Source organism: Lepidochelys kempii, chromosome 18 (genome assembly GCF_965140265.1).
Source record: "Lepidochelys kempii isolate rLepKem1 chromosome 18, rLepKem1.hap2, whole genome shotgun sequence".
NCBI lineage: Eukaryota > Metazoa > Chordata > Testudines > Cheloniidae > Lepidochelys > Lepidochelys kempii.
The window spans coordinates 16,713,859-16,741,389 of NC_133273.1; the positions used below are offsets into that span (position 1 = coordinate 16,713,859).

General features: G+C 44.7%; 1 protein-coding gene across 5 annotated transcripts in view; it reads left to right on the plus strand.

The window, feature by feature from the left end:
• The window catches only part of TTLL10 (tubulin tyrosine ligase like 10), a 159,713-nt gene that overhangs the window by 80,453 nt on the left and 51,729 nt on the right, over positions 1-27,531 (plus strand). For 3 of the 5 annotated variants that reach the window (XM_073316740.1, XM_073316739.1, XM_073316741.1), the window contains exon 2: positions 23,139-23,287. In XM_073316740.1, coding sequence (XP_073172841.1) covers positions 23,151-23,287 — 137 coding nt within the window. In that variant the 5' untranslated portion in view covers positions 23,139-23,150. Of the gene's footprint in view, positions 1-23,138; positions 23,332-27,531 lie in introns of those variants that run through there. The other 2 variants (XM_073316743.1, XM_073316742.1) reach the window with 2 other exon arrangements.

Below are 27,531 nucleotides of genomic sequence, written 5' to 3' on the forward strand. Positions count from 1 at the left end.
ACAAAGAAAGGCAATCTTATATGGTATCCTGTCTACAAGAGCCAATGCCAGATTATTAACTCCCAAAAACAATATTCCTAATTGTGCAATATTATTCAGTGGGCAGGTACAAGGAGGAATTTCTTCCTGACCACAGCAGTGGATCATCTTACCCCCTGAAGTATGAGAACTCTCAATTTTTATATTAATGCAAACTTGCTAAATTGTCATGAAAATTTGCCAGGTACAAAATCCATCTAGCCCACAATTGCCATGGTAGTGACAATGATAGTGAAAAAAAAAAGATATTTTATTTCTCCTTAAAAAATGACTCATTCTGTGTAAGTAGAATTTGCACAGATGATTTTGTGTAATTGCTAATACTATTCTTCTGCATATTCTAATCCTTTTTTAAAAATCTTAATAAACTGTTTCTCTCAGTAATATCCCACCAAAAGACTAATTATATGTTGCATAGACTGTTATTTATCTATTTTGAATGTGCTACCTTTGAACTTCAAGTGAACTCTTGTCTCTGCCCTCTATATACCCTGTCTGACCATTCAACCATCCAGCACTTATCCATTGGATTTCACTCACGCCAAACCTTCTTTTAATAGGATCCATTCTGTTTCTTTTTCCCTCCGGTCCTGATCTAGCCTCTCAACATGGTACTCAAGCTTCTTTGAAGTAGAAAATATTCCTTGAATTGAAGCAAATTTGCCATTTCACTGACACAGCTCTTTGCTAATTACCTGTAAGAAATGAACTTGTCTTTCAGCAAAATGTGTTCTTGGGTAAATTACTGGTGAAAATCTTGGTTTGGTATCTTGACCAGCCAGTTTAAAGGGTGGGTGCGCAAGAGAAGTACCCTAAGGATTGCGATAAAAGAAGAAAAGGAGAGGGAAGGTTTGCAGTAGTAAAGCTTAGCTCACCCACTCCGTTACCATTAATTACCCTATTTGCTATGATGGGTTAAGTAGTCTAACTGCCAATATTTAGTAACTGTTTTATCACCAAAAGCCACATGCTTGGAATAAATGTGTTCTCACAAAGATTGTTTTTCCTGATTCTACCAAGAAAAAATGATTGCATTGGCTGCTATTGTACATGTGCATATTTATTATGTATTTGCATTATTGACCTTGCTGTAATGCTGCCTTTTAATGTGGATCCTTATTTCAAAACCTTTCATTGCATATGTAATAAAAAAAAGCAATTGACTCTCCAGCCAGTTCTGAATTGTATTTATTTTTAAGCCACGTGGATTTTATGCACGACTAAAAGGAAACTTTCTCAAGAAATCTGTGTTCCACTGATATGTAAATTCACTCTGATGAATCCAGGCCAAAGGTGCTGATAGCTCTGTGGCTTTTCATGAACTATGACTTGCTGCATCAGGAGGTTCAACAAGTTGAACAGATTCATAGAGTTTAAGGCCAAAGGAGACCATTAGATCATCTACTCTGACCTCCTCTATAAAACAGACCCGTAACATTTCACCCAGTTTTCTCTCTATCGAGCCCAATAACTTGTGTTTGACTAAAGCATATCTTCCAGAAAGGCTGCCAGTTACTCATTTATGAAAACAAGGCTGAATCCTGGTCCCAGTAGAGATGATATTGAAAATGACATTTCCTTGTCTACACTGAGCATAAAATTGTGGTCTGCATTGTGTTACCGGATTCAATTCTGTAGCGAAAACAGTGCCCATGAGGCCAGATCCAAAGCTGGCTGAAGTCAAGGGAGTATTTAATTTTCTTCAGTTGGCTTTGGATCAGTTCGCTGGTGCTAAACATCTCCATAAAGGACATTAATATCTGAGGTTCCAAAACCAAACTGATGTTTAACAACACCGCTTTGAGGGGGGAGAAAATCTGGAACTCTTAGCTGACTCCTTCAATTGGCAAAACTCCCTGTGAAGCCAGTATTTGTGACTTTAAAGTTAGCTTGGAATGAGGAAGGACGGCAGGATTTGATCCACAGCTCCCCAATAGCAGTGAGTTTTAAGGATGCCTTAGTGGCCGACCGTAGCTGGGACAGGGCTTTACGTGGCACAGAGCCAAGGGGTCGGAAACATTTGGGATTCAGAGGACCGTTCCTCTGCTTCGTTGAATCTTCCAGCACTGAGTCACACATAATCCAGCTTCCTTCCCAGAAGCTGCTGTTCCAACCCACAGAATTTACAAGCTCAGCCTTTTGCTCCTGATTCCTTCATGCTCCCTGTCTTTTGACAGCTACATGACTGGACACATACAAGTCCTCCAGGAATCCTCCTCTCCCAACTGCAGCCATCACCTCACCCAATCAGCAGGCTCAACTGAGTACAACCACTTCATGCTTAGGTGGGATTAAGGTACTGTGCAGAATGCAGGCTCATGACGTAGGATGAGCACTTCTCCACTGATGACTGAGACAGACATTATTGCCCCAAGGAGTGATGGACTATATAGAAATTAATAGTGGTGTAATATAGAAAGGCAACTGAGTCTGATGAAGTGAGCTGTAGCTCACGAAAGCTCATGCTCAAATAAATTGGTTAGTCTCTAAGGTGCCACAAGTACTCCTTTTCTTTTTGCGAATACAGACTAACACGGCTGTTCCTCTGAAACCTGAGTAAATCATGTCATTCAGGATTTAAAGAAATGGGACTGATTGAAAATTCCAGGTGATCCAACAGATCCTATCACAGACAAATAATGCTGTAATTTGATGCTCACTTGTGTGTATCTCAGCTTTATGATTGGTCCAAATAAGATGTCCCATTTGGAAAGCTTTTTAAGAGAAGCTTTCATTGAAACAAATGTAACTTTGGTTATATCTGCACTATGAAAAGCTACCAACTTGCATGAGCCAATTACAACACAGTAGCATCTGCCAGGGTTAAAACATAGTTTTATATTACAGATGGGTCAGACCTCTGTTTTAATTGTGTTCCCAATCAGAGCTTAAGAGTGGACTTTTCCAGGCCGTGAGCTTAAAGTAATAGTTCTGTCTTGAAGGGTTCATGGGGCTGAACTGTGCACCAATGCTAATTAGCTGCTTCTGTATTTTAACTGGCTTCTACAAGAAGACAAAAAGAATGAGGAGTACTTGTGGCACCTTAGAGACGAACAAATTTATTTGAGCATAAGCTTTCGTGGGCTAAAGCCCACTTCATCAGATGCTTTAGCTCACGAAAGCTTATGCTCAAATAAATTTGTTAGTCTCTAAGGTGCCACAAGTACACTTCATTCTTTTTGCTGATACAGACTAACATGGCTACTACTCTGAAACCTGCATGAAGACAGATTTTCAGAGTGTAGACAGCACCAAGATACAAAGAAACAACAACCTGGTCTTGACAAGCACAAGCAGAGAGAGAGAGAGAGATGTTCGTTTATGCAGCTTTACCTGTTTAAAATCAAGTCTGTAGCGACATCAAAGTAATGTCACTTTGACTTGTAAACACCTGGAGGACTAACTTGTGTGTCACTGGCAATCTGTGCCCCATCCATTTTCACCTGGATTCATCAAATTCACATGACAGAGAAGGGTAGGACTGATGGGGGTGAGGTGTGGAGGGGGAGGATGCAAATAATACATTAAAATTTAGTCTGTGTTGGGATCCGGGGCTTTACAAGTTTATTTGCCTAAATAGTAAAATCCCCTAGATTTTTTCTAATGAAATAGATACTACAGTTTACAAGATGCAGAATTCCAGCAAAGAGAGAAAACCTTTGCACAGAAAAAACACCCCTAACACTCTTTACCAGGAGCATACAAATACCACTGGCCACTCCCCTTATAACCTTCCAGCACATATTTTTTTTCTATAACTGCAGCATAATCATTATGACTCCTGTTTCTGCAATCAGGAATAAGTCAAGGGGAGTGTTGCTTGAGAGATAAATGCAGTATTGTAGGAGATAAAAGTATATTCGTCAGACAAGAGAGACTCAAAGAAATCTTCTGAAAGAAAGGCTTCCGCCTTTCAGCAAAACATCTAGTTTCCCTTGATTGATAGGTGAGACAGAGGAAGCAAACACAGTCCCACCAAATGGGTTATCTGAGTTTGAATAGCAGACGGTGGGAAGATGGAGCTCCTTTAGAACAGCCTGTACCCACACAAGGAACAAACTGAAGTCATCTGAGTTTCTCGCTGGTGTAATTATACCTTACATTGTTGCTCAAGGACTTATTGCAAGGAAACAGCAGGTAAAATAAGCTGCTGTTTATGCCCACGTTTTCCATCTCACTTAACAGGAGACAGAAACCATTCTGAAATGTGCAGCTGCATCAAAAGGGCTTGTTGTTTTGGAAGGAAAATCTTAAAGATCCTTCCTATTGAAAAATTCCTTTGGGCCTGTTCACTGTTGCTGGAACTCACCTATGTTCAAAGGCATTATAGCAGGGATGGCTTTGCCCCGTAGCTATGATTGCCTCTGGATTCTGGCTATGGCAGCAAATGTGATTCATCTTTTTGAGCCAGCAAACATATAATAATCCACACCCACTGGGGTCTAATAGGTCCTCTCTTCAAGCTTGTAAGGTTTGAGTTGTAATTGTAGCTCCAATCAAAAGCGTCGTATTTTCTGCCTTGTCTCTTCTCCCATCCCCCACTCCACGGCCTACCACAGCTGTAAACATTTCTGCATCTGATGTGCTCGGAATCCCGTGACAGTCAGAAAACAACCCCCTGTAATGCTTCTTGCTATAAACTCTCCAGATGCATTACAGGCCTTCAGAAACAAGCAGCAATTAGCAGGCTAATCTGGTGGAAAAATGCTATTTTACACCCCCTATCGTCAAATGCATCCTCCTATATAACTTCTAAGAGACCTAGGGTTTGGCCCCATTGAAGTCAATGTCAAAAGTCTCATTAACTTCAATGGGGCCAGGATTTCACTTCCAGTGTTTTCCAGTCATCAACCATAACCTGCTGGCAACATCCTACCTGTGACATTTGTCCTGCCAAATTATAAAAGTTTTGCTGGAAATTTTTTTTTGGGGGAAAAAAAATGGATATTTTGCAAATTTCCCAACAACAAATACGTGGCATTTCTCTGACCGCTCTAGTGTTTGACTTCTTCCACTGGACATTTTTAGGGGATGCTTGACTGCCCTAAAATAAAATTCAATAATTAAAACAGAAGGAATAGTATTATGGCTGGTAACTGATCTATGCCCTAGGGATGCTGGGAGAATTCCTAACCCTCTTGTACAATTGAAAATCTTTGGCTCACTTAATGTTTCATGATTCGCATAAGTAAAATGATTAGCTACATCCTGTGGAATTACGTGATTGTGATTCCATAATGTTCTTTGCATAATTGGGTATTCACCGTTTACTGAGGACAGCATTATACTGAACGTAGCCACTAAAGAATTCCTGTTCCCTGACCTATCTTGAGTGCAGTGACCAACTCATGGTTCTGCCAAATCTACCCTGAGCAGAGTTTCAAAATTGACTTTATTTGCAGCCATAATGTTTTATAGTAATGACACGGTGCACTTCATGCAGCTTCTTTCACCCGTGGTACTCCAAGCACTTTGCAAATATTAATTAAGACTCACACCAACCCTGGGCAATAAGTTGCTTTATTACTGTCCTTGTTTTACAATGGGGAAACTGAGGCAGAGAGGGGGCAGGACTTGTCCTTGATCTCACAGGAAATTAGTGGCAGATTCAGGCATAGAAGCCATATGTCCAGTCTCCTAGTCTTTTGCTTTAACTTCCTAATAGTTTCAACATTTTGGAGATAGAATGTCTTTATTGAAATTCAGAACTTCCCACCCTTATAATGTAAGTGTTAGAACTCACAATAAGCATGATCTGAGATTCCCAAGAGGTCATCCAGCAAAAGCAGGGAAGAGCAGACTTGACACACCTAAGATTTCGATGGTAAAAAAACAAGTAGGAAAAAACACCCTCAACTCCTCCAAACTTCTGGGCCTTCTTTATATATATCATAAGGAAACAATAAAGGAGACAAGCCTAGTATATTAAAACCCCTTCAGAGCACCATCGGGTGGGCAAGACAGCACAATCAACAAAAGATTAGGGCTGTTTTTCACTGCCGTCCATGTGATTTAGTTTTTTTTTCCTCCTTGAATCCTCATGACGTCAACCTTCAGATCAATCCCGAAGTCTGTGCTGAAGCTTCTTAATTAACCTTCCTCTGTGGAAAAGTCCTTTTATTTTCCCTTTATCAGTTTATTCTAGGTGAGGTGGGAAGAGGTGGAGTCAGCTCCCATGGCAGCACATTTAACAAGCTGCTCCTGGCACCGCTGCTGTAATCTAAATTGACTCAAACACGAAGTTCAGGACATTTAGATTCTGTGGGAACTCCGAATATATGTTTTGGCTCATGGAATGGGTTTAAATGTAGGAGAAACTACTTAATGAATTATACCCCCTTTTCTCAGCTGTATTTCTCTGCTTCCCAGATAAAGAGGCACACATCTCTTCTGATGGCCCAAGCTCGGGGAGGATGTGTGTATATTTTGTGGGTGGCGGGATATCTAAATCTTCTTGCCAAGCCAGGATGAAGTGGGAGGATGCAGGTATGTCAGTATAACTTCTGGAAGAGGCAATGTTTCCATGGTGATTTCTGCTGGTTGAGCCCTTTGGGAAATCAACACTTTCAAAGAAACCTGAATTCCTGTCTTCAGTGGGTTGTTATGGGGAGGTTGAGGGATGCTTCTCCAGGAGAGAAATGTTGTTCCTTGTGAGATAAAAGTGAAATTCATCGGCGGCACCAGGGGTGGGTTATTTAGTACACCCCAAGGACCTATGCTATGTCAGCTGGAGGGAGTATTCTCTCCCATTGGACTGGAAAAAGGTATTTTGTGTGTGCGTGTGTGCTCGCACATCCAATGCAACATGTGAGTATCAGAAATAGCCAGGTTTCAGAGGAGCAGCCGTGTTAGTCCGTATTCGCAAAAAGAACAGGAGGACTTGTAGCACCTTAGAGATGAACACATTTATTTGAGCATGAGCTTTCGTGAGCTACAGCTCACTTCATCGGATGCATGCTGTGGATGCACCTGATGAAGTGAGCTGTAGCTCACGAAAGCTTATGCTCGAATAAATGTGTTCGTCTCTAAGGTGCCACAAGTCCTCCCTTTCTTTTTGAGAAATAGCCATCACACTAGCAATCCGTCCCTGCCCCAGGCTGGTTGATGATCCCATCGTTCCCTGGGAGTCCCTAGGCTGCAGATTCAGCAGCGTTCTATGAACTGAGCCTGGTGAGCGGTGTACGCCTTGTACAATCCACTGGAGGATACCCAGATGATGGTACCTGAAGGGAGTTTGGGAGGACATACAGGCCAAATTGTGATATAATGTAGTAGTAATAAATTAACCCCTGGACAACAGAGGGAGCAGAACCCAGGGAAGATATTCAGAGGATTTAGAGGATCCTTAAAGGATTTAGGAGCACAAATCCCACTGACTTTCAAGGGGACTTGTGCTTCTAGATCCTGTAGGCACTTTTGAAAATCTTCCCCTCTAATATTAAATTGTATACATTATAATATATTATATACAAACCTTGTGGGACTTGGCTGAGACAAAAGCATTTCACTTGAGATCAAAGCCATATTTGAACCCACATCTCCAAAGGTAAATGGTTTAATGGACTCTATTAACCAGGCCAGGGCACGGGAGAGGCTAAGCAAACACTCCAGGTAGGAATAGCTTCATTTGGATTGCTAATTATATTTGCACACCAAACATCCACTTTAAACACACCCATTCCTGTTGCTAGCCCAACTCATTATTCACTATCTGTGTGCGTCTCCTCCCAAATGCTGGATAAACAAATGGAAAGGGAGAAAGAAGGTTTACTGCCCCTGGAATAAGGTAACCCTAGAACACTAGGATGAGTTAATGACTTGTGATTCTTTCGGCTCTGTTGACTTTTCTCTGCGCCTTTTCTCTTTTAGAATAGGTCCTAAAAAAACGTCATTTTAGAAGCATTCATTTCAACAACACAGGAATTGTCTGTAGAATACAGTATTTAAAAACAACATTACAAGCAAATAGTCTGGAAGCCTCTAAGCCAGCTGCATTTGTATGGTAAACAAAGTCAACAAGATGCAGTCCTGTTTTTAACTCTGTTATTGCAGTTTTCTTCCACTACTGAATAGCACAGGGGCCTAGTAACTTGTGTCTGGACTAGAGCACACAGGTGCTAACAGGTTCACAGTGCAAGGCCTTTCCTCAGGCATTAGCTCTGTCTTGTCTAATTAGATCGCAAGCTTTTTGAGGCAGGAGTGTGTCTTACTAGGTATTTGGACACCTAGCACAATGGGGCCCTGTTCTTGGTTGGGTCCCTAGGCATTACTGTAATAAACATGATTAATAATAATCAGCACGGCCACATAACGAGAGCCTTGCAAAACATCTGCAATGAAACCCAAAGCTGGGTGAACTCTCTCAGTTTTAGACTTTGTTGAGAACCCAAAATTCAAACTAGCTTCACTGAGGCTTGCAAAACGTTTGACAAACACAGGCCCAGTCTTGGAATGAACCAGAGCCTATTTATGGTTTCAAGCACAAAGTTAGGGTGAAACTTTCCCTTGTGCAGCGGGTCAGAGTTGAAGTCCCATTTGAACCATATTTTGAGGACTTAAGTAGAATTTGAGTCTCTCTCTCTCTCTCTTAAGTACTTATATGGTGCTCATTGCTGTGTTATCTGAGTTCCTCACAGTCTTAAATATATTTATCCTTACAACATCCCCATCAGGCAGGGAAATGCGGATAGCCCCATTTTACCGATAGGGAACTGAGACAGAGAGAAAGACTAAGTGACTTGTCCAAGGTCACACTGAAAGTCTTTGGTAGCGGAGGAAATGGAACCTGCTCAGCTGAGTCCCAGGCTAGCACCCTCACTGTTGGGCCACCCTTCCAACCCTGAACCAGCTGAGACTCTCTAGATCTGGACGGGGTTTGAGTCGAATTTTGGGGGTTCAGCTCTGATGAGAACAGCCTTCCTTCAGCTAGTTCAGTCCCAGCTTCAGCCAGAACAAGAAGTACAGAGGGGGAGAAAAAATGGGGAGGGGGCAGAAAATGATCAGAACTTCACTGGCTCTCAGAACAGATTCAGTTCGAGGGGTCAACTTAAGTTCTTACTGGAGCTGAGCAGCTTTGCCCATCCCTGTTTATACTGCTAGGCACAAGCCATTGAGAAATACCTCACAGAAAGCAACCAGACCCCACCTTTATGAACGCCGAACATGAAGTTAATCATTGTCCCAGCGCTGCCTCGTTGGTCTTGGCGAGGACATTCAAGGCCACCATTGTAACTGTCAGGGGCTTTGTGAGAATGAACCAGCCATTTGGGTGTTCCCCTTTGTGAGATGCAGAAGCATCAAGCACAAATTCTTATATTTTAAACGGTTGTGAGCAGACCATGTGTGAAATTAACACGATTCGAGTCAGGAACGATTCACAGCACGTGCATGCACCGTTCCATGAAGGGACTAATCTCCGGTGCTGGGGAGCTGATCTCTAGGGGGTGTAGTAGTAAAAATAGGCCCCGTCTGCAAAAGCTCCCAAGGACAAGGAATATTTTAAAATGAGGATTTATAAGATTTAACCGCACGGAGGACTAGGCGGCTTATGGATGCAAAGCCTTTCACCCCTGGGTCGTTGGTTCAAATCCACCCCAGGTTGACTGTGACTGAATGAATCATTGTTATCTCTTATGGATGGTTGGTGTCCTGTGTGAAACTAGTTTCCGGTCAGCTTAGTTCCCAGTGGGCATTCACTTTACAAATGGTGCCTCCCAGAACTGATGCTAATTGATGCCGTAATTAGCTGTCTCAGACAAGAAGCCATAGATTGACTTGGGCACTAGAAGTGGTCCCTCCGGGTTAAGGTGCAAACCTGAGGCAGTGCAGAGAAGCCCCTATTGCTACTGGCCATGCTGGATAAATAGAGCACTTCAGTTTGCGGGACTGCACTCCACTCACATAGGAAAAGTGTGAGCAGTGTGGTTCAGATTTTCAAAGGCTGGTCTCTGTGGTCAGTGTGGTGTATGTAAATGTGGTTGCAAAACTGAATCCACTATTATTTGGAGCCATAACCAATGTCAGATGGGTTTCTGTTACCTGATTGTGCCTGCCTCTCAGATATGTCGACATTAAATGACCTTAATGGAGGCCAGAATGGACTGTGGGAGCAGTTTTGTCTCTGCAACTATTTGTGCCGGCAAAAATGCAACTGCAAAAACGGCAGCTGATTTAAGGCTAGGAAAACGTGGCCCCATGTGTCATTCTAAAGTATCTTATTTTTCAGCCATGGCATGTTCTGTGTGTACCTCGCAACCCCAAGAGGGGGTCCATGTCTGAAAGTTACAGCAGTAACTTTGGAGTGATATCTATCCAGTACCCATCTGTTTGCCTTTGACAGCCCGCTGAAAGGATTGCACTGGGATATCTGTAAAAAGGCGATCAGGAAATTGGCGCTAATCAAAAGCTTGATGCCGAAAGCATTTGAATGTATCTCTTTCCTGCCCCGAAACTGTGAGCAGCCAAGCCATGGGAGAAGATTCCTGACTTACTCTACCTGTTGCTGACATCACTCCAGATTCCATCAGGCATCCAGGAAACAGGTTCAGACTTGAACAGCTCTGGATTCTGAAGTGAGCTAAGGGCATTTTTAAGGAGGACGCAAGACTAGTTAGCCTAAATGGTGGAGCTAAAGGAAAAGCTGGCGAGTGTTGAACAAGAATCCTGTCAGTCAGTGAATTGTACCTATAAATGCTCCCAAAGCACTTTACAAAATTGGAAGCCAGGAAAAGAGATGACTAAATGAGCCGCAAGCTTTTGCTAGGGATGCAGAGGGTTATGATCCCGTGTGAAGCATGCTGGATTTATGTAACTAATATTAACGCAAGAAATCAAACACAGAGGTCTCAAGCCTGAGACTCTGCCCACTAGGTGACCACTAATGATTACAGAATTTATGCTCATAAATTCACCACGTATCAGACTGAGAACAATATCTAAGCTGGTGAGATTCTGATCTCAGTTATGCCAGAGTAAATCAGGGGGATGTTCACTGACTTCAGGGGAGCTATTCGGGATTTATATGGCTGCAATGGAGTACAGAATCAGGGCCAAAGAATTTAAGGCTGGCCTAGTGAAAGGAGCTTAAGGCAATTAGGTGCCCAAACCCCATTGACACTCGGTGGGAATTGGGTGCCTAACTCCCCTAGGTCCATTTTAAAATGCCAGCCTAGTTTGCAATGGGGGCAAGTTCCACAACTGATTAGGAAGCCTGCACCATATTGTGGGTGCGTAAATCCAGCTGATTATTTTATTACAGGTCTATTGCAGAAGCCTCACCCTTCCACTGGAGTTTGACCTTATGAAAGAGATTGTTAAACTCCTAAGCAATCAAAGGCAGGTGCACGGAATCTGTATAGCATGGCAGCTCTACAACAGTCACAGACAAGACCAGCGGCTTGACAGTCACTAAAATAAGCTTTTTAAAAATGACGTGTCCCTGGTCACATCTGATCCTTCTTCTCTCCCTCCTGAATTGCTTGAGTCAGATTCCGAACTCAGCTACCCTGGTATAAATCCCAGGTAAGCCCACTAAAGTCAATAGAATTATTCTTGGCTTGAACTAGTGTAATTGAGATAAGAACGTGCCCCCTTGTGTCTTTTGCTTCATTCTTCCTTTTTGCACCCTGACATTTATTAAATCATGTTGCTATAGTGCCCAAACCCCTCCCGTTCTGCAGCCTGCCAATTCTCTAGGCTCCAGGGTTCTTAAGGTGCAATATTAAATTCCTGTGTGCATGTAACTGGTACGTTGCCCAACGTAACTGGTACATTGCCCAGTTCATGTGAGAAGGACATTCATAAAACAGACAATGTCTATATTGGGAAATCTCATGTGGGCTGCAGTAATCAGCCAGGGTATTGTCCATTCTGTCATCCAGGGTTAATAGCGGGGAGTTGAGGGCCCTCAACACCTCTCAGGAGGTGCTCAGCAGCCTATATGATCAGGATCCTTCTTTCCAGCCCTTTGGGCACTTTTGGAAGAAAGCTACCCTATAGTATCCTGAAAGCACAGTCAGGGGCCAATCCTTGGATGCACTGGTCACTAGCAACTTCCACGGCATTGAGAGTTCCAGGTTCTCAGCCTGTCTCAGGACTGGACACAAGGAGAGAAGCATTTCTCTCAGGAAAACATTAAATTAACATCAGCAGTTCGGAGCCAGCTCCCCATCCCAGAGCCCTCTGGTCCCCAAACTGGCTTTGCAATCAAAAGTAGAACTTGACTGTTCTGTTTTCAAGGAGGAGCTGGCTTTTAAGCTTATTGCCTGGAGTGGGTGTGCTACTGGGAATGAGGCTAGAGGAACAGGTAAGAGAGGACCACTAGACCCTAGCCAGGAGAGCAGGGCTGTGAGCAGAGCCATGGGAGAGTGGCAAATGTTTTAAATGACATTTCAGGCTAAAGCTTTTGGCATTTTGTCCCAGGCAAAATGTAATTTTTCATGACATTTCTATCCAATGGTCCTTTTCAGACTGGAGCCCTCTGACATTTGCCAAGTGGCACATTGCTGATAGCCACTCTCACTAACCAGGTGAAATGCACCCCTGTGCAGTCTCAGCATAAAGTCAGGGCACTACTTCAGTTCCACTGAAGCTCAGCTCTGTTTTGAGGATGCAAGTGGGACTTAACTGGTACATAGACCTAGTGGTCTTATGAGTGGAACTGGAGAAAGAAGGTCAGATTTCAGGGGGGGGAGTTAGTTTGGTGCATCACCAGAGCCTCAGGAGTGCAACCTGGGCCGGGCTGTTACCAGACATAAACTGGCCTCTCACTGTGTAACTCTGGCCTCTATAGATGCTTAATAAAGATCTCTTTTCTGCAACTCTGTCCGCTTGCTGCATCGCTTATGGTTCATAAACCAGGGCTTGTGCTGGCCCTCTGTGCAGGGCTGGATTTCACCCCAGTGATGGTTCCAAGTGGACTCTCATCAGCCCATGGCTTTGGGCACAAAGTGGCCCGAAAGCAGAGCTATGATTTTTCAGCTGAACATCTGCTTTTTCCCTTACTGAAAAGGAGACTTGCTGGTGCTGATATTAAACATTCCCTCTCTCCCCTTGAGAGCATCAACGTCCGGATTGCTCCCATCCCTGGCTGGCCCGGGTGTGGAAAGGCTGGGAGTGATATTCAGACCTGGATCCTGCGTATGGCGGTGCAATACTCCACATCTGTGCCAGCCAACGTTACTGTTTAAACATTAAACATTCTGTGTCAATATTAAAGTTCTTGCTCAGGTTGTTAAGCCTGTATCAAGGCAGGAAGGAGAGGGGTTTACAATTCACAACGCTGGCTCCAGCTGGAAAAGAGGAGGCCCTCTGTCTGCATGGGGACGTGTTACAGAATGGTCTGATTCAAAGATGACACAACGTGTGAGCATATGCAGCAAACCCAAATGTGAGGTGCTCTCTGATTTCTCACAGGGGCACCAGAAAATGTGCCCACTTGGCTTAGAAGGAAAAATTCTTACCCTGCCATCCAGTTATAAACCAAAGCTAGACTGCATGGGAGCACAGCTTTGCCATAAATCGCTCTGATATCCCATGGTGCTGCTGCAGTCTGGCTCCCATCTTTCTGGGCTTCATTCAAAGCCTACTGAACCTGATGGAGGATGTGGCAGTTTCCTTCTTTATAACATGCAGCTCCCTAGCAAACCCAACATCTTGGCTCCATAAGAACGGCCCTACTGGGTCAGACCAAAGATCCATCTAGCCCAGTATCTTGTCTTCCAACAGTGGCCAGTGCCAGGTGCTTCAAAATGAATGAACAGAGCAGGTAATCGTCAAGTGACCCATCCCCTGTCTCTCATTCCCAGCTTCTGGCAAACAGAGGGTAGGGACACTATACCTGCCCATCCTGGCTAATAGCCATTGATGGACCTATCCTCCATGAATGTATCTGGTTCTTTTTTGAACCCTGTTATAGTCTTGACCTTCACAATACCCTCTAGCAGACCTTTTAGGGCCAGAGTCCATAAAAATAACAAGCTCGATCCAAAGCCTTCTGAAGTCAATGGAGCAACTTGGATTGATTTCAGTGAGGTGTGTTTGTTTTCATTGTCAGGGGAGAGCAAGACATACTTGGAACGGACTTTCTTTTCCTTGGCTTTCGACCCACCCTAGCACAGAAGAGGAGGGATTTGTCAGGGAATTTGTCCCATGGAGACAACACACTGCATATTAGAGGGCCGTTCACAGTGGAGAAATGTTTCAAAGCTAGTTGTTTTAAATAGACATCCATTTGCTTTCACATTTTGCTCACAGTTCTGACCTCCCTGCCCCTGCTTAGTGCATCCCCCTCCTCTGTGTGTGTGTAAAAGAAGAGGGAGTGTTTTCTAAAGCAGTTTGATTTTAAAAAGGGCTCTACAGTATAAAATCAAAGATGTCTCCCCAGATATTCATTCATGTGCCTGTTAGTCACAGACAAGGAAATCCCTGCAGTGTATTCAGTGGTCAAACTGTGATGCTGTTTTCCCCCCTGTGTTCTTTATCTTTAAATTTCCAAGAACATTCCCTGTGTGTAGAGACCAGAGTACGCAAATTGCCATGGTTTACAGAATCCTTTATGTCTGTGTCTGATCAAAATGACCAGGTCATATTTTTTAAAAACAGGGAGCTTGATTCTGACTGTTCTGTCTTTATCCCAGGCCAGTAACCACCTCATTAGATTCCTTAGGAACATCTTTTCCATCCTGCTCTGCAGAGAAGTATGCACCCGTTTGATCATCTACATTCACTCACTAGCATGTGAATAAGCCCATCTGTTAATTGTTCCGCTCCACATGTCAATTTTTATTACATAGGTCTGGGACAGAATAGTCCACGATCTCACCTGGCAGCTGGTTTCTTCTAAAGAGAATGTGCTTTTTCCCACATGACATTCTTACGTGGATCATAGCATTCTTGAAATTTCAAAATGACTTTATCCAGTAGTTTGCAGCCCCTGTCAGATTCCCCCCAACCACCCCAGAGATGCAGATCATCAATACCTGTGGGCCTACTCCATGTAGCAGAATGGAGGACTTCATTCTCTCCAAGTTCTCTGCAATACCTCTTGATTAAAGGAAAAATCGAGAACTGCTGCAACCACCTCCTCCAGTCGTTTGCCAGATTCCCTGAGTGATTCAGGGCCCTTTCTTCACTTTTGCCAAAGATTTAATTTTCCTCTGGCACTATGTAAGAAGGGTCAGACAAACAGGATGGCTGGGAAGAGATTTAGTTTTATTTTCTGGTCTCAATCAAATAGCACATGTCACGGTTACAAACAATTATACCCCTTTCACATGGCAGGAATCACTAGCTACAGCGGCTGATGCTACTTTTCCAGGGAAGGCAGGTGAAGCGGAGCTCAAACACTGTCCTTTCATCTCTGGGGTCATGTATCAATTGGTCTCGTGCACCAATGACAAAGTGGACAATACCACGTCTCGCGTACTTTGTTGGGCAATAGCATGAAAGGGCTCCCTGCTTGAAAAACTAATTTAGCTCTTTATTAAAAGAACTGCACAGAAATTCTGCAACAGCAGCTAGCATTCAAGCCATGTGCACACAGACTGACTTCCTGGTGTCTCCTTCAAACTCTTTCCTTCTGCAATCTGTGCTCCTCCATCCAGGTCTGTGCAAGTTGCCTCACACCAGATGGTCCTCTTTGGCTGAGGGTATGAAATTCTAAAATCAAAATAGTTATTCAGTATTTCACTGCAGGCTCACTAAGGCCAAGCAAGGCTGGGGTGGTGACAGTCCTGTATTGAATCAGCTACATAATAATATTTACCCACTCCTACATATTGCTTCTCAGTGGCACCTCTACATGCTCTTTTCACCTAGAGCACTTTCAGATGGCACCAGTATCCCCGAGAAGAGCTGCTTTGAGGAAGTGAGCCCTTACCGTCATGCAAGCAAATGGTGCTGAGAGGAGATCTAGGAATGCAATAGCAAGGGGTTTTGCAAATAGAAACTGTATTGCATTCACAAGGCTGTGGAGTGGGAAGACAAGGAGAGCACGAGTGTTGCAGGCTTGGACTGAGGAGCATGGAGGATTTTGCAAGTCAGGATTGAGGTGCACTGTCAGAGCCATGTGCCCTGCTTGGGGCTGCAATCTCAAGGACAGTGCAAGCAAGGAATGAGATGGACGAGCAGAGATTAGAGTATTGGGAGGAGAGAGACAGAGGTGGGTACAATATTCCTGATTCTAGTTAGTGTTAAATGAGCATTCAAATCTAGCAGAGTCAGCCCAGATTCACCTCTCCCCAAAAGATCCCAAGATGGAGGTTCTGCATCAGCAAAAGTGGGTTCTCTTTGACTAGCAAACAACATCCAGCATTCATCAAAAGTGCACTCCTCTGCTGTTAAAATGTCCCTGCCCTTTATTTTTTCCAAAACCATCTGTTCCACAGCCAGCCAGCCCCAGACAGGGAAGGTGGATTGAGTGCTCTTGACAAGGCTCAGCATTTCACTTGCCGCTTGCCAAAAATGCACCTGCAACAAAGAAGAGGCACCCAGAGCCCTGCCAACTGCAGATTGTGTTAAATCACCTGAAACAGTGCAATGGGCTCTTGGCAGTCTATGCACAAACAAAGGGCCTGGCAAGCTTTTTCCCAAGCCTTAGGACTGGGGCAGGTGAGGGTATTGAGCTTAAAAACAATGACTGGACCAGGGCATTTCTTTACTGGAAGGAAAATAGTCGATCAAGTGGGAAGAAATGGGTGGGAAAGAGAGAGGCGAGCTGTTTGAAAGCAGCCTGAATGGTGGGGTTTGGACAAGTCCTTATTGAATCAAGAAGCTTGTCCTTCAAAGGCAGGCAAGTGCTGTGCCAGCTTTCTCCCACCCAGTTCTCTGTCAACACACCTCAATCCTGACCTACGGTGCTTCCTGTTTTTCCAGTCCTGAGGCCCTGACACTGGCTGCTCATGCACCTTAATCCTGGAGTTCAGCCCCAATGCATGGTAGCACTGAGCTCCCGCAGCCCCTCCTCTGCCTCCCCTCACGGCAGCCTGGGCTCCTCAGTCGGACAATTCCAAATAGTCCTTCGTCTTGCAAACCTGAGCCTGCTCCCTGAATGCACGCCCAGTCGTCCACGTGTTCACAGGGCGTTCATCCCCACCATTGCATTTGACCTGACTCATAGTTCTCGCTGGTATGCCAGTCCTGGGCTTTGCCAAAAGTCTCCAGCCTTGCAGTAGCCCTGTAATTCTATTTTTGGACTCCTTCATCGCTCTCCCATATATGTGAATGCTTATTCATACTGACCCTCCAAACCTTTTGAGAGGCACCCATCACTGGTCTGGAGGAACTGTAATTTTCATCTCTCTCCCCAGCGTATAGCCTTGTGGGCAGCGGGAGTTAGAGTGAAGAAGTAAATAAGGAAAAACAGCTGAGATCATCCCTCTGCTGCTGCTACTGAGTTGAGTGGGGTGAATCCAGGAGGAAGTTAATCCGCGATCATTGGATCTATGAGCCAAATGATTCATCACCGTGCTACCCAGTACCAAAGTCTGTACAGAGACCACAGGGAGTAGTCTGGGAATGTGTAACACCCTTGAAAAAAAACACAGGGCTTGCTTGCCAACGGTTAGATGTTTTCTCCCAGTTTGCCACACCTGCTGCCTGAAACTGCGTTTTGGTTCCTGTAACGCCCAGCCTGGCAGAACCTAGTCGGTGGAGTCGCAGAAGCCAAGTACCTAAGGCCCAGTTGTGGTCTCACTTACACTGGTGGAAATCTGCAGTAACTCCTGCCATGGAGTCATTCCAGATTCACACCAGCACCTAGGAAATCAGAATCTGGCCCTGCAGTTTGAAGAGGAGAGAGGCTCCCAGTCACAGTTCTATCTACTCAGGGAGAGCCACCAGGAAGGCCCGGGGAGGGAGGTTAAAGTGTGGTAAAAACAAAACAATTTTGCATGGCTGACTATGAAACACCATTGACCAAAGTCCAGACCCAAATTCCACTCAGTCCTTACTGAGGCAGAGCGCCCATACATATCAATGGAGCAAGAACAAGGACTTGGGGATTTGCCCCTCCAGTAATACTTGGCATCTTTATAGCACCTGTTTTCCAAAGTCAGTGGGAACGATGGGTGCTCAGCACCTCTGAAAACCAGGCTCTAAAGACTTGCTTCAGCTCTTCTTGAAGTCCTTCGGGAGTCTCTCTCTTTACTTCAGTGAGGGGAAGCTGAATCGAATGCTGTGTGCCTTGCCAGGGGTCAGGCAGCGTGTCAAGATCAGAGTTTTAGGACTAGGGCCCAGGTGGTTCTGTCTCATCACTTAGTACTGTCCTGCCAGCTGCACCTCCCTGAAAAGACCCCAGCAGGATGCGGAAGGCAGGTAGTAATGCATTTTGTGCAAACCATTTTCATTTTGATAGAAAAATATACATACCTTTTCCTGTTTCATAGGCCTTGTCCTGGCCCCTGAAACAGTAACACACAAACCACTCCATCTAAAAATCTGCTTTTCTATAATCTGGGAATTTTCACGGTTGGAAAATGGCTTGAGTTTTGCACTCCTTTCAGCCCTGCTCTGGTGGTGTGTTTTTTGGTTCACCCCTAATAACTTTGTGTCTGTTTCTACCCTTCCCACCTTCCTCAGACGAGGTTAAAACTGTGCTCCCTGCAATGTGACATCCCTAAGGTTCTACGCAGCCCCACCTCTGACTAGTGGGGGTTACAAGAAAACAGGGGTTGGGGCCAAATTATCCCATAACTGCCGGCTACTACAGAGGTTCACGCACCTTCCTCAGAAGCATCTGGGTCTGGCCATTGTCAGAAACAGGACACTGGAGTAGATGGACCATAGGTCTGATCCAACTCTGGCAATTCCTGTGTTCCTGCAGGCCGAGAGGCTAGTGGGATGCTGAGAAGCAGATATGCTCAGTTATCACTGGAGAAATCTCTCTTGTTCCGTTTCTCCAGGAGAAGAGCAGTTCAGCGCCTTCATTATCCAGTGTATTGGAGGGAAGGGGCGGTAATGAGACCTTGTCTTAGCTGATGTAGGGGGAAGAGCTCAAGGGTGAGTGGAATCATGCTAGAAATTAACCTTGTTTTCGGGCAGACACCAGCCTCGCTTCCTGTATGCTGAGCCCTGGCTCGTTGATTACGAGCAGCCGGTGACGTAGGTCAGTTGCTGTGAGGATACACCACACAGGAATACAGGCATAAAAGTGTATCTGCCAGGACACTCTCAGGCAGGGCAGGTGACTCCCCCCCCGAGCGGTGGGAAAGGCGATTCACAATAGCTGTTTGCTTTGCTTTTCCCGGCTGCCACGCTTCACACGCGGATTCTCATTTCGCTTAAGCTGGTCTGCCTGGCTGAAAGTTACGTTACTTCACTGATTTGGTGGGTCATAAGTTGCAGCTGAAAATCCAGAAGCTCAGATTCATCTGAGCCTTAAACATAGTTCAGAAGAAACAGGGAGAGGTGAAAGAGAGAAAGAATTTCCGAGTTAAAGGATTTGTGCATCTCAAGAGCCTGATCCAAAGCCTATTGATGCCAATGGGAGTCTTTCCATTGACTTCACTGGGTTTTGGACTGGGCTGCGATGGTGCAAGGACATGCACTGTTGTTCAGACAGCTTTTGCCCTGAACAACAATGTCTCTACCCACAAAAGACTTGATTTTCAGTGGTGCTGAGCCCCTACAGCTCCCACTGATTTCAAGCAGAATTCAGGGTGCTCAGTGCTTTGGCAAATGCGGCCCATTGTGATAATGGTGGTTTGATGAAATTGTGAAAGGTGACTTCAGTTCTAGGTGCCCTTGTACAATGTTCTGACCTTCTTACTTATCTGACCCAGAGTGTGACTCTTTTTGAGCACCAGAGGGGGTTGCATTTCGCCAAAGACTCGAATTTCAAGATCATTTTATAGCAGAAGCACCTTATAAACAAGAAAAGCGCTATAAGAAGAATTTCCCATATCTTTCCTCCACGTGCAGGAAGGAGGTGGTGCTGGTTTCTTCGTATCCTTGCCTGGTTGATGGTTCCATTAGTAGACTGGAACTGAACTTCCCCAAAGTTCTAAGGTGTTCAGATCTGAGGTTCTGGTTTGACCCATTATAAAGCTACCCTAAAAGCCAGCCCCAAGGCATGAAACCAGACTTGAGGCCTCTCCTTTCTCTCCCTCCAACACTTCGTTCCAGAGATTTGGTTTGGGCCCATCACTAATTTCCAAGTTTAATGTTGCGAGGGATGCAGTTGTCCAGTCACAGAACCATAGAAGTGTCGGGCTGGATGGGACCTTGAGAGGTCATCTAGTTCAGTCCCCGGCACTGAGGCAGGACCAATGAGAAGGAGTTGGTAGGGGAAGTGGCCTGTTTCCTCAATGAGCGGCACTCTTGCTTTCTCTGACAATCACAAGATGTGTATGACGCAGTAGATCAAGTAGGAATCTTTTTTTTCAGGACCCAGTACTAGCAACACATGTAAGGAAACACATGTAAGCAGTGGCATGATGGTTTCTTTGCCTTTGGTTTTCTCTGGCTGCAGATAGCCTTATTTAGGAGGACATTTAGGACCCAATCTTTGACTCTGGCCAAATCAGGCCACTCCCTTTATGTGTTGCACTTGAGACTAATGTCAGAGCTATACCGAAAAGGGACAGTTTGCTAAGCACATATGTGCTGCTTGCTGTACTCCCTGGCTGTCGAATATCTCAAATCTTGACTCCAGAATATTGAGAAGCCTCTCCTGAAAACCTGCTACCATATTTTAAAGGAAGAAAATCCCCATAAGAATGTAATATAAACAGCTCACAACAGTTGTGGATGCAGCTTGCTTTTGGGTGTCAACTGCACTCCTCATTACTGGAAGGCCACAAGAGTAAAGTCTGCCTTAATTACTAAGCATTTCAAAGTGCTTTATAGGCATTAATTAAATCCTGGGAGGATTTTACAGATGGGGAAACTGAGGCACAGAGGAGCAAAGTGACTTGCCCCAGGTCACACAGTGGGTCAGTGGCAAAGCTAGAGGAGACCTTCCTTACTCCCTATCCCCTGCTTTAACCACACAAACACTCATCTTCCTCCAAGAGGTCGGCTTCATCCACCCAAAGAGTGCTTAACCTCATAAAAAAGGCATTATCTGGAAAGACTGCTGCTGTCAGAAAGTGCAAATGCAGTGCTAGAAAAAAATAAAATATAATAAATGGTTACAGAGCCAGCTACATCTTGGCTGTTACTCTGCATTTGTGGCCAGCTTTATTAAAACATTGTTTCCTGAGAAACATGCTGTCCTGACCGAGCAAGAAAACAGGGCAAGCAGAATGTATGAGCTGCCATCACAAGTCGCTCATAAAACTATCTTTGAATGAAAGAGATTCTCTTGATAGTCCAACTCTCCCGCAGCCCGCATCAGAAGAAAATGCCATACTGTCACCCAATGGCTGAGGCTGGTATTCAGTCATTCAGTGCATTTCTATCAGCCCTAAGTGTTCATTTCAGTATAGTTTCTATTGAATAGAGCATTGCTATTCATCTAAACACAAGGATGATCTGTATCATATAGAAACAGTCCAGACTTCTCACATAAGCTACCCAGGTAGTAGTTTTCCCTCCCAGCGCTGTATCTTTCTATAGAGGGAAGCAATAATATTTCCAGGGGAGATTTGCTCATAGACAGGCGTCATCTTTCCCAGCAGAAAAAATTACCATAGGATGCTCAGACTGCCTGCTGCCTTCATTAATCTATTTAATGAAGTCAGTCCATCAAATGGTTAGAGCAGAAGGCGGAGAATCGCGATGCCTGGCTCCTATTTCTGTCTCTGCAACTTACTGGCTGTATCAGCTTGAGCAAATTGGTTAATCTCTCTCTGTACCTTTGTCTCTGTGTTTAATGGGGAAGCTCATTTCTGTACAAAATGTTGAGTCCCCGCATGAATAGTGCTGTGTAAGTGCAAAGCAGTGTGAATTCATCAGTCCTATTTTAATTTTTTAAAGGAATCCTTCAAATAATTATGCAGTTTAATATTTTTATTAATATTTATTTTATCTGTTTTGATTTTTTCTTTGTATTTGGTACAGTGCTCTTAGCTTATGGTAAAGAGAATCCTGAAAGAGCATTATAACCTTATTGTATATGCTGGGGTGGGTGTGTTATTCCTTACATAAATCTGGATATATCTTATATGGAACTAGAGTATAATACTTCTCTTTAATGCCGTCATTGCATCACTAGATCTTGTAAGACTTTTTTGGGGAACATAGACAGATATTTTAGTAGAAACATTCCAACCATAAACTTCTTAAGCAACAATGTAACATCAGGCAACCACTCTATCGCGTTCTGAAAACAAATTACTCAAACTTGGTTTTTGCAGCTTTTCATGTCACCGAGAACTTTTTGATGGTGCAATTTCCTGCTGTTTTCACTGTATCTATACACAGTACTCTAGATCTGTGAAGAAGTATAGTTTAGTATAGAAGAGTACTTGCACTTCTATAGCATGTTTTAGTACAGGGTCTCTAAGTACTTTACAGACCGTTAATTCAACCTGCCTTCATAACTCTGGGAGGAAGGTATATATTCCCCTTCATTTTACACATGAGAAAACTGAGGCACAGGATGTTAAAGTGAATTTCAAGTCAGAACCCAGAAATCCTGAACCCTCAGTCCTTCCTGTGCACTAACAATTAGGGATTACTTCCTAGAAGGAGTAGCACCTACTGGAAGTATTTGCAATATCATAGGGTGCAGCACCGCCGTCCTTCCAGCCTATGGTTTTCCTATATGACTCTGTAACATGTAGGCGGCTTGGCCATGAGATGTGTAAACCAGGAAGTTGGAAGGTAAAGCAAGGGCGAGGTTCCGGCTTGGTCTGTGTGAGCCGAGCATTGGAGCTAATCAGGCACATCGAGCACGAACAGGAAAATACAGAGAATGTTGCTGAAGGTCACTGTGACCTCCAGGAAGAAATGCCAGAGTATTCACACTGGCTTGGCACCTCCTCACTCGGGGATGCAGGGCCAAGCCAGAGCTAGAATTGAGTTTGGGCCAGACTCCGGCTTTCTCTGACTTTGCTCGCTCCTCTCTAGAAAAAGAAAAAAAAAAGTTTTGTCTTGAGAAAAAACAGACAGGGCTTGCTGCCCGATTTTCCTCCTTTCCTCCTTGTGTTTTGATTCAGGAGGAGCTGCAGATGCTCCGAGGGAAGAAACTGTCCGTACAGAGCAGACTTCAGGACTACCGGTGGCAGCTGCGGATGAAGTTTCTCGAGCAGGCAAAGAGTTACACAGGTGTACCCTACGCCAAGAAGTATCACGAGCCGGGCAGTAGGTGCAGACCCTTTCAGCCCATTCACCTTTTCCCTGATGGAGCAGGTATTGTCATTACTGTCTCTGGTGATAACCTACTGACGGTTCATGCCTTCCTTAGGCCACAAATGAATGGTAACGTCTCTTCTTTGGCCGTTCAAATAAAAAATATAAAGGACATAGAGCCATAGTCAGGAGTGAGATTAAGGGTGTCTAATTTGGCCCTTCCATATTCATGTTACCCCAGTTTAGACGCTATTATGATCGTCATCCTCATTATGGTTGCACCTAGAAGCCCCATCAGAGATCAGGGGGCCATTGTGTTAGGAGTTGTACATATACCTGATTAGAGAAAGAGGTTAGAATCTAAATAAACAAAAGGTGGAAGGGGAAACTGAGGCACGGAGCAGTGAAGTGACTTGCCCAGGATCAGTGGCAGGGCTGGGAATAAAATCTAGGTCTCCTGACTCACACCCCAGTGCATTATCCATTGACACATGCTCCCTTAGACGTCCCTAGACTAACATACACTTACCATCAGGCACTCCATCTAGGAACTTTGATTCCTTTGGACTCAGAGGACTAAAGAGGTCAAATTCTGCTCTTTCACCCCAAGCAGTTCTACTGACCAGACATTGGCTGGTACGACACATCTCTCAGAGGGACACAAGAGAGGAGTGGAGCAACAAAAGTAGTCAGCAAGAAGTTGTTTAAAGTTCCTAAATGCTTTTCAAAATGTTTAAATGTAGGTGAAAGTGACATTTTTCATTTTAAAAAAAATTAAAAGAAAAATTTCCAGCCATCTCCAAAGCTTCAATTCCGCATAATCCACATTACATCTGAAACATCTACATAGATCCTGTGGATTTGGTGAGGCCATAAAACTAGCAACGCGTGAACCTTTTTTGTCCAGAAGTTATAAGCGTCCAACAGTTCAGGTGATTTTGCTGGACCTAATCCAGCATATCCTAACTTCTTAGAGCTGCAAAGCTGGGCTGGAAATCTCATGGGATTCCTGCTATTTCCAATTTCCAGTCAAGCTGGAAATACCATGAAAAAAAGACATCTTGGTAATATTTTGGCACTTCCTATTCCAATTGCAAGTGCCATCCTGAAATGCAGAGGCCACACAAATCAGAAACAATGGAGGAGAAAAAAATACCGAAACTGCCAAAAGGTCCAGTTCAGGTTTGGTTTCCAAAATGGGCGGAGATTCTAGGGCATGGCATTGAGGCCCATAGCTGGGCATTATAGTTTTATCCACATTAAGAACATAAGAATGGCCCTACTGGGTCAGACCAATGGTCCACCTAGCCCAGTATCCTGTCTCCTGACAGTGGCCAATGCCAGGTGCCGCAGAGGGAATGAACAGAACAGGGAATCATCAAGTGATCCATCCCCTGTCACCCATTCCCAGCTTCTGGCAAACAGAAGAACAATATACATTGGTGTGTCTGCCCCTAGACAAATCTGAATTATTGTGCAAAGCTGTCTCTTGCTGCATCTTCTCTCACCAAAGCGACTCTCCTGTCCTCCTGCTGGATAAAAAGGGAGGTTCCTTTGTCATTTTGCTCACCTACTGCCTTGCTCCCCGGCTCCAGAGTACGAATCCCCGCTCTTCCTGGATTGCTGCGGACTGATTCGGCAGGTGGTGCATGACTTAAAATCGGAATTTGGCTTTTGCATGGGTCCAGGAAACCAGGCGTATCAGTATGACACACTCCCCATCACTCTGCCCAGTGAGGAGCACATGAAGCCGGGAGACCTCATCTTCATTTCAGGAACGTACTTCGACACAGAACGTAATGTCAACAAAGATATCTATCCGTCCACCCATCCCCTTTGTACCTCCTCTATTTATCCATCCATCCTCATATGTACTTCCACCCCCTTCATATCCGTTCATCCATCCGTACCCATACATACCATCCTCATATGTACCCCCCATGCGTATCCCCCATCCAGCTGACCTCAGAGAGAAGTATACAACATTGTTAGAGTAGCTATGAGCCACCACACAAGGCTAGACACACACACACAAGGCTGTGAACTTGGGGATTTGAATGATCCCGGTTAAATGAAGTAATAACCCTCCCAAATTTTTACACCTTTCTGGAATTAAACTTAAAATGAACACTTTGTGAATTCTGAAGATGTGGTTTGGGCTGGTTTTGGTCATTCTTGTGACTATCTTTGCAATTCCTGATGGAACTAGACCAGAAAGGTGCTTTTTTTGTGTGGAGATTTTCAGCCATATCTTTCCAAATTTGCAGTGCAATTGTGAGAATTTCACAAAAAGTTGTCAGTTGAAGTTGTTATTACTGGATAGCTGTTTGGTGGCCTGTATGCCATGAGTTTTCTGAGCCTGTTGGACAGGTTTTCACATCACAGACAGCCCCAATCCATTTGGCTTTCCTCCTGGGAGTTCTTTGGGGGAGAGGGCAGTCTCTGAGGAGGGATGAATGACTGAATAGACATGGAGACTAAACTGTCCTCTCAGCAGCAAGGGTAGTCTTTTCTGGTCAGGGCAAGACACACTGACTGAACAGTGACACCGTCTGTCAGGGCCAGTTCTATGGATAGACAGTCTCCAGGGCCGTCAGCCCAGCACCTCCCCAAATGCCATTTTAAAGGCAACTTTGGAAAATGCGCAGTCACTTCCTTGTCATTGCAGGAAGGTGGCAATTCCATGACATTGTCCACGTGGAGATCTGGCTGGGGGCCGGTGAGCGCAGCCTCGGGGCCAGATGGAAAAGGGGCAGACTGCAGATCTTTGATTCCTACCGGTTTGTCTCTCCCTCCTACGGAGACATGGAATATCACTTCAAGTCCATTGAAACTTGGCTCCTAGGCACCTGTGTCAGGCAAGCATCACTGGCTTTCTTAATCTATACAAAAAGAAAAGGAGGACTTGTGGCACCTTAGAGACTAACACATTTATTTGAGCATGAGCTTTCGTGAGCTACAGCTCACTCCACTGAATGCATCCGATGAAGTGAGTTGTAGCCCACGAAAGCTTATGCTCAAATAAATGTGTTAGTCTCTAAGGTGCCACAAGTCCTCCTTTTCTTTTTGCAGATACAGACTAACACGGCTGCTGCTCTGAAACCTGAAATTAATCTATACAGTACACATCAGCCTGGGATGCCTGAGGCTGGCAATCTCAGGATCAAAGCGTGTCCTGAGACATTTCCCATGTCACTTGCCAGAGGTTTTGGTGTAATTCTGTTCTTAAACGTGACAGGAGAAAAGGGCCCCTTCCTATCCCAGGGCCCTGCTTCCTGGGCCAATTTCTTTCTTACGCTGCAACCCCTTTATTCCACTCTAGCATTGCAAAGGGGTAATAAAGAATCCAACCCCTGGGAGTTCATTGTGTGGCTGAGAGCTTCCAGAACATCACTGCCCTGCTCCCCCTCAAAGCACCCGGGGATGGGTCATGCCAGAGGAAGGAGAAAGAGGGAGGGAGGAGCTGGCTGCTCACTGGCTTTTCTTGGCTGGCATACCAGCACCTAGGGGAGTGTGACAAACCGGTGTAGCTTAGAGCAGCCTTGAGGCTACTTGGAGGCAGTCTGGGGAAGGGATTGTCTCATTTAGAATCAGGATACACAGCCTGGCCCCTCCTTTCCACCAGAACATTGTTCCCTAGAGGCCCCAGAAAACCCCAAGAAACTGTTAGTTCTGGCCAGTGCCTTGAGGACTTCCTAGCCCAGTCTTTCTCCTGGTTGGCCATGCAGTGAAGCTATAGGGCCCCATTCACAACCAGCACAAGCGGGCACAATACCATCGACTTTCCCCTTTGCACTCCAGTGAACTTGCCCTCAGTGTTAAACTGGTGACATGACATTCACCTTTATGGCAGCAGAGAGGTTATAAACACAGGTTCCTTCAATCCAGGATCAAGCCAGCTCTGACCAAACACTAGATCAGAAAGGACTCAGACAGTATGGCCGGGCCAGTAGATTTAGTTTTTGTATAAAAGCTTCTTCCCATCCTCCCCCATCACCAAATACATTCCTGTCTCTAAGTCTCTCCCTCAAGTCTTTTTGTGCTAGCCAGGGGTTTCCTTAGCTTCCCACCAAATGTGGAATTTGGCTCCAACCTAGTAGCAGAGGTGCACGTGCTACCTCGGTTAGTTAACTCATTGCAGTCTATCCTGGAGGCCAACTTGTGACTGCAGTTCTGTGGAATTCAGATTGGGGGCCAGTGCTTTTTGATCACGTTCATCAGTCGGGGTTTGGTGCTATGCTATAAGCAGCATTTGCTAAA